Source organism: Gavialis gangeticus, unplaced genomic scaffold (assembly GCF_001723915.1).
Source record: "Gavialis gangeticus isolate Ggan-Ray unplaced genomic scaffold, GavGan_comp1, whole genome shotgun sequence".
NCBI classification, from domain to species: domain Eukaryota; kingdom Metazoa; phylum Chordata; order Crocodylia; family Gavialidae; genus Gavialis; species Gavialis gangeticus.
The window spans coordinates 156926244-156937468 of NW_017729025.1; the positions used below are offsets into that span (position 1 = coordinate 156926244).

General features: G+C 39.0%; 1 protein-coding gene across 2 annotated transcripts in view; it reads left to right on the forward strand.

The window, feature by feature from the left end:
* The first annotated feature begins 6 nt into the window (after positions 1–6).
* GAL (galanin and GMAP prepropeptide) overlaps positions 7–11225 on the forward strand; it is an 18609-nt gene continuing 7390 nt past the window's right edge. The window contains exons 1-6 of one of the 2 annotated variants that reach the window (XM_019519840.1): positions 7–89; positions 412–492; positions 1426–1480; positions 2605–2676; positions 3118–3204; positions 8381–8458. In XM_019519840.1, the coding sequence (XP_019375385.1) occupies positions 412–492; positions 1426–1480; positions 2605–2676; positions 3118–3204; positions 8381–8458 (373 nt within the window). In that variant the 5' untranslated portion in view covers positions 7–89. The remainder of the gene's footprint in view (positions 90–411; positions 493–1425; positions 1481–2604; positions 2677–3117; positions 3205–8380; positions 8459–11225) is intronic. The other variant, XM_019519841.1, reaches the window with a different exon arrangement.

Below are 11225 nucleotides of genomic sequence, written 5' to 3' on the forward strand. Positions count from 1 at the left end.
CCTGGGACCCGCCGCCCGCACGGCTCCCTGCCCCGGCCAGCCAGCACCGAGCCCAGCGCCCTGCACGGACCCGCACTCCCGCCACCAAGGTACTGGCCTCCCGGGGCATGCGACTCCCAGGACTCTGGGTGCCGTCCCTTGCGCATCCCAGTAGAGGTGGGGAGAAGGACTGGTCTTGAGCTCGTCCAGTCTCCGGCCCTGGGGATGCTTCTGCTTGTACTTGCCAGGGTGGAGGGGGGTATCCTGCATGCACAGCCTTCCCCCGCCTGCCAAAAACAAAAACGTTTCCCATCTGGATGCTTGCTGAGCTGGGAGGTCCCTCTGGGAATCTCAAGCAGTGTCAGCACCCCCCACCCCCGCAGCAGGAAGGCAAAGCTGGTAACCCTGAGATGTTCCCCCATCTCCTTTCAGATGCAGAGGTGCACTGGTCTCCTGTTTCTTTCTCTCATCCTTTGCGCCACCTTGTCAGAAACATTTGGGCTGGTTCTATCAGTAAGTATCACTTTCATCTCAGGGGGTCTGTTCAGGCTGGGTGCATCTACACACTCATGAATGGGCCTTAAATACTGCACATTTAGTTTAGTACTTCCTTAATAAAGTACTACGCTAAAGTTACTGTGCAGTGGCACTTGCACACAGTTACTTAGTAACACTTACTGTGCATTAGCTTAATAACAATGTGCAATAGGCTATTAGCATGGTTTTTGCCATGACATGCTACTGTGCCATGTTATTAGGCTAATGCGCAGTAAGCGTCTTGTGTAGATGCACCCTCTGCATGTCACTTGGCAAGTAGCAGCAAACACTGCACACACATCTGCTCTTATTAGGCGTAGTAAAGCAAAGCACCCCAGATCAGTTTGGACAGGAAATACATACATACAGGGCATATCATTCTCTTCGGCTCCCTGAGGCAGAGCTAAAGAAAGCGAGGCTTATTGCAGTTTTACAGAACAAAATAAAACAAATGCCTCAGACTCACTCCGAAAAAAGCAAGGACTGGGTTGGTTTGATACTAAGAAATTTCCAAAACAAGTAGTTGAGACATGATGATAAATTCCACAAATCCATATAACTGTGTGAAGAGAGAAATAGCTATACTTATTCAGTAAAGCAGATTGGGGGAGCACCGTATCTATTTGGATTTAAACAGTTAATCATATTCCTCATAATGTGTGAGACCTGCACTTTCATCAGTGTAGGGTGGAATTGGGAGTTCCACTGACATCATTGGCAAACCTCCCATTGAGTTCAGTGAGGATTTGTCCCAGGGAGACTGCTTTCCTAGTGCTTGTGTGTGTTTAAAAAGGTGAATCTCCTTACAAACCCTAAAAAAAACCATTTGCACACAGGTACTACTTTCTTTCAGAAGCATTGTGTAATACATGCAATTCATAACGTACCTGCGCTTTTCCCTTCTATAAGGCAAAAGAAAAGAGGGGCTGGACTTTGAATAGTGCTGGTTACCTACTTGGGCCACGTAAGTCAAACACTTCATTTTCTCTATGTTGCTTTAAAATTGTCACTTGCAGCATACTGTGTACTAGTGTTTTACTTGCTATTCTGGACTCTGCAGTAATTCTGGCTTAAACAAAAACTACTGCAGTAGCCAGACTTCAGCTACTGCAGGAGGATGAAGAGAGTCTGTTGGGAAAATCTGTATTTCATGCCTGGCACAGAAAAAAGTAGTTTTAGAAGTTCCTTTTTGTCTTCAAAAGCATTGGCATGTAGAGAGCATTATATAGAATTACACATGACATCCTTACTACTAGTGAGTAGTTATTCTCAGACAGCAAATATCTGGTTATTCTAAACCTGTATGTTGACCTCCATTATAAAATGAGGGATCATGAGTTGTACAGGATTTATGGCATTTTGGTGACCAGTTGAGAAGAAGAGGCAAAGAATGAAATCTAGTTCCCAAAGTGTTGCCAAGATTTCTCCATAGGTCTACATCAAAATGCCTTCATATGCATTGTCTTTAATTATATCCTAATTCTGGACAAATAATAAACTCCCTGAGATTGTAAATAAGTATCAGGAGCTTACACAGGGAAAATACCTAATACCATGCTGTAATTAAAAGAAAAACATATACCAATGTCAACCAATATCACAATTCAGGTTTAAAAAAATGGAGATTCACAGTTAAGATATCCTATATAGACTTCCTTTAAAATTGTTTTAACTAGTTTAAAAATAGCAATTATTGCATAAGCTTTTCAAAATACTAAGCAAGACACAGAACATACAGAAGTTAATATTCTTTACTATTTCCATGTTAAAAGCATATCTGTTGACCATGGTTGCCTATTTTCAGTCTCTCTGATCTATTATTAATATATGAGATACTACTACTATTCATATAAAGACCATGAATGTATATTTTTAATTTATTATTTACTTTTTGTAACTAACTTTTGAGGATAACTAACTTCTTGCATCTTTAATGTTTTTATTATTTTTGTAAATGTTTGTAAGTATATGTTCCTCAAAGAAGAATAGACTGTGTTGACAGATGTGTGTTCCATTCTGTACTGGGAGATATACCTACCAAGTGCCATTTCTCTAAGACTGGATAATAGGCATCATCCTCTGTTGCAGGTCGTATTGATCAGCTTTTACTGATAAAGGAAATGCCCATTGCAAGGGGGAGAGAAGAGGCACCTGGGGAATGTAAGATAGTTTTTGGAGGTTATTCATGTAAACTAACTGAAGTTTACTTTTAAATAAATTCAATGGTAATTTAGCTGTAAAAAAGAGAGGAAAAAAGAGTAGCATCACCACATTCCTAAATTATACATGAATTCTCCAGCCCTGTGTTTCCTGTACACCCAAGCTTCTTGCTGAATTCAGTAAAAATGTTGGTGTGCAAGTAGTACAAGACTGGGCCCATACTGGATATATGCTAGAATATATATTTGAAGATGGCTTCTTTAATTTAGCAGTAACATGTTATAGAAAATTAATCATTTGTTTCACTGACTGTGCATCATTCCATCAAAATGTCCATCATGTTCCTTCTTTGAAATCTTCTGAGCTAGCTCAGTAGAATCCATGAAAATCAAAGCACATGGCTGAAAACTAAATTAGCTCTTCTGATTTCTAATTTCACAGATGCAATAGATAACCACAGATCTTTTAATGAAAAACATGGGCTAGCTGGTAAACGTGAAATACAGCCTGAAGAGGATATGAAACCAGGTAGTAAAATTATGATTGCTACAAGAGCTCATTTATATAACATTTTGTTTTTTGCATACGAGTTACTCTGTTCCCTAGGTATATGTTTAATCATCTTCAAATGGAATCCTACATATAAGAGAAAGGAAAGCAAAATTTTGTCCAGATACTCCGGGGATGTGTGTTTTTTGCATTGTCATAGTCTGAACTGCAGAGTAACCATCAGAGAAATTATGTTAATTTAGATAAAACTTACCTTTTCTATATACTGTAATATTCAAAACATACTTCAAACCATCTTAGAAACTATAAGTTTCATTAGATCAGCCAAGAGGTATAATCAGTAAGGGACAGATTTTTGGGGAGACAGGATTGTATAGTAGGCTATTATTGAAACTGCTGAATTATTTTTATAATAGCAATTTAAAATTGAAATGTTGGAAAATGTGTGAAACCGCTCATTATAAAATGGATTTTCAGCATCTTAGAAACTCAAAATGCAGGTATACAGTATGTTCCATATGTGTAAGGAAGATCAGTTATTTCCATTGTAGGACTTTAGGGTCTGAAACAAAGACCAGTGAAAGAATGGGAATCTTTCCCTTTTATCCAGTGATATTTGAATCAGAATCGTAACTCAACATTCTGAGGCCAATACAAACTGTGAGTGTTCAGTGCTTCTCAGGATCAGGTCGTAGTAGAGTGTCCTCCCGGTCAGTGACTCTGGTCTTCTACTGTGAAATCCATTTCTACTTTAAACTAAAAGCAAGTTTTCCAAATTGAACTAAATTTACATCCTAAAACATTTAATTTTACTCCAATTATGTAGCTGGGCATGTAAAAATATTTCCTTGTTCAATTACACTATTTTCTAAAATATTTATAAAGCCCACTTCCTCTCTTGGTATAGGTGACATTTATTTGTTGAACTGAAATATACTGGGATTACATCCCCAAACAAAAGCTAATTTTTCTGGTGGCAGTTGAGCTTCCAGAGAAGCAAACTTGTTTTGTTATTTGCCATCTATTTGGAATTTTTAAAACCACTTTGGGACACACTATTCCACCTATTAAGTGCCTAGGTGGATCTGGGTGCCTTAAATTCAACCCTATTCCAACCCTGCTCAAGTCCCTGAAAAAATATTAACACACCTATTTTTAACATGTCGTCGTCGTCATCATCATTTTAGCCTTAAGACTAAAATTAATGTCATCATCATCCTAGCCTTAAGGCTAAGACTAAGTCACACAAAGCAGCAAGCAAACAAAGAACCAACCCACCTTCTTGTGCATTAAATGCTATTCAGGGACTTGAGCAGGTTGGAATAGGATCACGGGTAGAAACCTAAGGTAGAGTAGGGGATCTGGAATTTGCATGGGTTTTTCTATATCCATTCTTCATAAGAAAAAATGTAAAAAGCTATATCATGATAAGGGTGCTAAAATATACTGGGTGTTCAGCTGGGTAGAAACCGCTTTTAACAATTTTAACAACTACCTCCTGCTTGAACATTCATAATTAAACAGAATTACATCTTAGCAGCAGGTAGCCCTTGCTTTTATAGAATTACAAGTTTATGGACATATACCCGTCATGGTAATACTGTCATATGAGAGTAGAAAACTGATAATTTCCCTCAGAGTTTTCTTTCTATTCCATTGAGTCAATTTTGAAGGACTTGCTAGCCATTCCCTCTCCACCCCACCCCTACCCCCAGGCAGATCCAGAAAGGGTGTGGTAGTGTGGTCAGACCTCTTTCACACCACACCACACCACACCACACCACACCACAGGAACAACAGCTGGGGACTTTCCTTAAGTCCACAAAGCAGTCCCCCCAGCCCTTCCCCTTGGGCTCACCGGCACCTCCCTTCCCCTCTCATTCCCCAGCTTCACCCATCCACTGCTTCTACTGGGGCACTGGGAACTCTAGAGCTGCTCCTGGCCTACTCCAGCAGGGGCACAGAGAGCCAGGCTTATTTGGGGACAATGGTCGTGGCAGCAGTTTCCTCCTCCTAGCCCAACTCCCCCAGGTGTTCCCCACCAGCTCAGGAGCAGGCACAGGGGAACCCACCTGCCACCGCTGCTGCTGCTGTTTCTGGCTGAGTCTGGCTCCCCATGCACCCTGGCTGAAATTGGACAGAAGTAGCTCTAGAGATTCTCCCTCCACACCTCTGCCCCCCAGGTCAGCCTGGGACTGTAGCAGCAACGAGTAGGGAGAGGAGGGCAGCGAAGAGGAGAGGCTGAGAGGTGGGATGGGTATTATTACCTGATTCAAGGACTTTAAAATAGTCCCCAGCTGATGCTTTCATGGCATGGTCTGCCCACCCAGGTGAGGAGGGGAGGGTGGGAACTTGGGATATAGCTACCCCTGCAGCACCCTTCACTTCTTCCACACCACCCTTTACAAAAGGCTGGATCTGCTTATGCCCCCACTCTACCTCTGCCCAGGGTTATCAGTGTGACAGTCCTGCTCATTGACAGCACGACTGAGGCCTCCCTTAAAACAGCTGAGATTCCACATGACAGAGTGGAGTGGGTATATTTTGAAAAGTAAAACAGAGTCTGTTCCCCTTTGAACCTAGGGTCAGTTCATCTACTCTTTCTCCAGCCAAAATATTACTTGCTTCCCTCTGCTATCCAGATCACTAGACACACAGATAACCCACCAGGTGTCCACAAAGGCAGGAAGACTTTTATAGAAGGAAATGATTGCTTTTTCTGCATAGTGAGGGGTGATACACACATAGAAAGAACACTCTAAGCATAATCTAACCTTCTGTTGGGAAATACAGTGTTACAATATGACATCCATTTCTTACTCCAACCCTGGGAAGGCTGATTATTGTTTGAGTAATATTGCTGTACTCAATACTGTACAGTCCAAGCCCCAAGGAGGTTACAGTTTAACTCAAACGCAGACAGTACAGTACAGATTTATCTGTTTGATTAAATCATTGTCCAAAATTCAAGAAATGCCCTTTTATATTTTGATAATACACACTTACCCAATAAATGAGGAGGAAGGAACACAATGACAGGCCTTCCATAAATTGTAAAATTCTCAGGAAGATAACTCATTTGTTCCTGGGCTATGATAGACAGCAACAATAGTAGGCAGAATGTTTCCTCAAACAGTGGCATCTTGCAATACTACTTTGAAATAATGGGTGAAAAGGACAGTTAGGGACCAATTCTAAGTGTGATTCTATTCCACTTTGCTTAGGCCTCTGAAAGAGTATTAGTAAAAAAGATGAGCATGTCCTCCTTCTCCTCCCCTTTACTTTTTGTGACTCCATCTTAGGGGAAAGATTGCAAAATAGATGCATTAATTGATTTTTCAGGGACTTGAGTAGGGTGGAGTAGATTTGCATTTGGGCTCCCAAGTCCATTTCTGCACTTAATAGATGTAGTAGGATCTAGACCTTAATGAATTCTGATCTAGTAGTATTTCTCACTAACACAGTATCTTTTTCAGATGCAGACATTTCTTTTGTAAATACATGGTCCGTAAATTACAAGTTACAGAATTGTAAACACAGTTTGTTGGAACCCAATCTTCCAAAGTTTTGCTGAGTGCCCTCGATTATCATTGGCGTCCAACTAGTGTATGGTACTTAGAACCTTGCAGGATGGGGGGGTTACAATTGTAGCTCAGTTTCTGTTACAAGGCTCACTTAGACACACTTCTCCCATCAACCCTGAAAAATCCCCTTGTATGTGAAACTTCTCAGGCAGTCCCTACCCAAAGGGGACTTCTTGTTACCTTTAAGTTGAACAGAATTAGGTATTTAGGGGGGAGGGGAGTAATTTTTTGCACTTGAAAAATCTTGAGGTTTGTTATAAAGTTGTTTTAAAAAGGTCATGTAAAATGTAAATGGCTATGTAATGTAAAAATGATAATGGTAATTATCTTTCAAGGAAAATTAATATATAGGAATGTTTTTTAATAAGACTGGGTTGCTTTGGGAATCTGAGTTGCTGATGGGGTCTCAGAAGATGGGAACATGATGGATGCTGTAGGATTTACAAGCTTACCAGCAAACTTGGAGGAACTTGTAAGCCCTGTAAGCCAAGTAGCTTTAGTTCAAAGAACCTACAAGTAAAACCAGAAAAGCCTGTAAATTCTAAGAGACAACAGGAATTTCAATACCAGAGTCTGCAAAGAACTGGTTATACAGCATAAATTATATGGTAACCTATGCAGAGGCCTATCTCTACAATACGTCCAAGTCCCTGAAGAAAAATATTTATGTACAGCTCATTTCATAAAGAACTTGAACTTCCAGCTTTTCTGCTGAATAATTAACAATAATGTTACTGTTTAAATATATGGAATGAGTTATGGCCATCTTAACAATGCATTAACATTATAAAAAGCATCATAAAAGGGCATGCTAAAACAAAAAAGGTCAAAAGAGTTAGAATAGGAAATGCATACAGAACTACCCTTGTTTACTCTGAAACCTATTATGCAACAGAACCCACCCCCGATATTCTGCTCACTGCAAAGACTCAACCAGAGTACAACAGAGTTTACAGGGAGTTTAGGAATTCGGGGGATCAAAAGGCAGTGAGAGATGCCTTATCATACAAGTGTACAAGAGAAGCACATTCTTATAGGTTCATATGAAGCAACACTTCTTTGAGCCATTAATCAAGGGTAAGGGCTAGTTTCTTAGCCTCCAGTTCTGTTCTCTTTACTCATGCTTAAGTGGCATGACAGGGATGTGATCTGGCTGTACCTGGCTAACTTAGAAGTCTTACACTCCAGGGGAACTTTTTAACTTCTGATTACTATATGGTGGAATGGGTTCCTACTCCAGCCTTTCTTCTTGATGCCACCTTAGAGGGACATAAGGAGGTAGAGGTGGGGCAGAGCGTAGCTGACATATGGCCCCTTACAGACCATACTCAGTTGTGAGTTATAACCACTCCTAGTTTAAAGAAGCTGGAGCACCTCTAGAATCAGGGAGCTGTTATCAGCTCCCTGGATGGCTGTTCTGCTCTCGCTTTGAATGTAACTTGGTATAGGAGAAAATCCAGGCCTCAGATTTTGTATTAAACATCTATAAATGAAATGTTGTTCCACACACAGGTTTTTCTAAATGCTTGCACCTTCTATCATAAAAGTGCATGAATTAATAAATGTTTGTCTTATCTACACGTTCAATAATTCTCAATAAATGCTTTTAGGTGTTCTTGGAAGATCTCTGGCCGATGACAATATTGTGCGCACAGTAATTGAATTTTTGAATTACTTGCATCTTAAAGGTTAGTAAAATTCTTCTAAAATTATTTTAAAGAACAGCTGTATTTCCCACAGCCATTGAAGATTTGATCCTTACCTGGATCAAACTTTGGATAAGAGCTGCAGGAGTGTGCTTGAATTTACAATTGCTGGTTGTGCAGTATCTTAGGAGAAGAATGGCTTTGATGTTATTTACTATAAAACCTCTAGAACAAAATATTCTGATATTATATCACTGAATAATTGCTTGAGATCTGGAAAAGATGTATTTAGACTCTGATCCCACAAACACTTAAACACATGCCCTTAACTTTGTTTAAGCATGCAAGTAGCACCATAGATGTGCAGGAAGGTATAAATGAATAAGTAGTAGAGGAACTAGTATCTATATTCTAGATACTAGATTATATACTCCTTAGTGTAGGGGACCATCTTTTTATTATACATGCATACAGTGCTTACCACAATAGAGCCAAATATTGTTTGGAGACTTTAGGCACTACTTCAGTAATAACAAGAACTGCTAAAACTGTTTGAACTACCTTTAAATGAGCTAAAAAGATTACAATGTCTGAGAATTTCATTATCAAATTGTTTTACACTTAACATGTCTTGAATAATCAGTAGAACTTGAGATACATTTGTGTTATTGACAGAGGGGAACACTGCAATGAAGACGTACCCTGAAATTTTATAATCAGTCATCCATGTAGCAACACACAGGACTCAATTTTGAAAAGAAAACACTATGAAATCCCACATAATTGTGCCTATACAGGATCTGCAGAATTGTGCCTGTAGGTAGCTAAGGAATATTACCTTACTATAACATCCAGCAACACGGTTATCTAGGTTATTGCTAAACCTATATTACAATTTTGAAGGTCTTCATACATTTTTCAGAAATCTTCAGACAAAGTAAATTGATTCACTTAAATACATTTTTTTCAAATGTCAACCAATGAAAAATAGTTTCTTGAAATTTACTATCTTCAAAAGGTTTAGAAAGTGATCTATATTAAGAGAGAAAAATAACAGGAAGATTGAAGGCATGTATTGTCATTGCAAGCATTATAACTAACTCTGTTTCAAAAGTATTCAATTCTGTTGCATGCTTTTTCATAAATCCCTACCTTTGTGTATAATGTCTTACTGACTGTTTCATAGCAATTAAGTTATTGCTATTTGAAAACATACTGCATACCCTGAAATGATAACATGGGGCATTATATTACTTTTTATGTTTAATAAATTGTCTTTTATAAAATATATTCTCAGTAGTCTTATAAAGGAAACTGGGCGCTTTTGGCATTATTTTCAAAAATGTCCTGCATTTGCTCAGAAATTCTCACTGCTGACAATACTGTAGATATTAGCATGCTGATGTGATGTTCATTTATTTTTCATTTTATGTGCCAGAGACAGTATCTGTGAATAGTATAGTTTAAAAAGTACAAGCATTAATATGTTTATAAGGACTGAGAATAATTCAGCTGCAATTCTTAACTCAAAAGCAGATTTTGAATCCTACCCTTCTCAATCATTTTATTTTCCAGTACAGAATGCCCTTAATTGTCTGAAATTCATTGACCCAATTGAAAGTTATGTAGTGAAAGTCTGAGAAAATTGAGGAGAAGTTCTATGTACCAAGCAGAGCTTAAGGCAAGATGTAGTCATGTCTTAGATAACAGGGCTTTTCAGACAGTCATAGTTATAATGCATACCAAAGAATTAATGTAGATTAAAACAAATAATCTAAGGCATTTTAATGACAATGTATAAGACAAAACTGGAAACAAAATCTGATAATTTAATATTGTGCACTACCTAGTCAGAGGATAGACCAGTAACATCAGCGAGGCTGCTTGCGGAGCAACTTCCACCCTCCCAATTCCTGCAGAGTTATTATGCTTAGTCTCTTTGTTGAGCATTTTCCATTCGACATTTTTGTTCATTTGATACAGCTCGTGGATATGGATCTAACATCATAATTTTAAACATTCACACAATGCTGTAACCTTAGCTAGTCTTACAAACCTTCAGAGATTTTCTATCCTGTCGACTAAATGATGTGTGCTGGGGAAATGTTTCAAATCTACAGTAAAAGGGTAATCATTTTTCCTGACTACTGATTGTTGAAGATCCTACCCACCTTCACATGAAAATCACCATTTTCTAATGCCACTCGATCTTAGCAGCTCTCTACAAAGTGAAGGTTGAGGAGAACAGCTACAGCATAAAGAGCTGGAAGCAGAGATGGTCTGGGGGAATATATTTATTTCAAGACATCTATGTGCTGTTCGGGAGTATGGATCCTCTTCCTCAAACAAATGATGAAGGAAACTACAAGTTTCCTTTGGCCAGTGGGTTGGAATTCTCCCTCCAAAGGACTATTTGGATCTCTCCTTCTAAATGTAAAATAGAAGGTCAAAGATATCGTGAATTATTCTTGGACAGCCAATGTTCATATACCAATGCAATACAGTGAATTTGAGGTAGCAACATGCCAAGGATTACATAGAGTGGGGACAACCATGTGTGACAGCACTATCGTCTTCATCTGAGATGTCAAATTTGTATCCAGTTAACTGATCTGGCACTCTGGCTCTTATGAGAGATTCTTTCAAGGCATGGCAAAGTTCTCAACTTCCTACCCCCATGCATGATTAGTGAAACCCTTTCAGATTCTTCAGCTAACCAGGACTATTTGAGTAAACTTCCTGTACCTACAAAAGAACTAGCGCATGGGGAATAATAATAAAAAAAACAACAACTTATGTCTTGTTACTT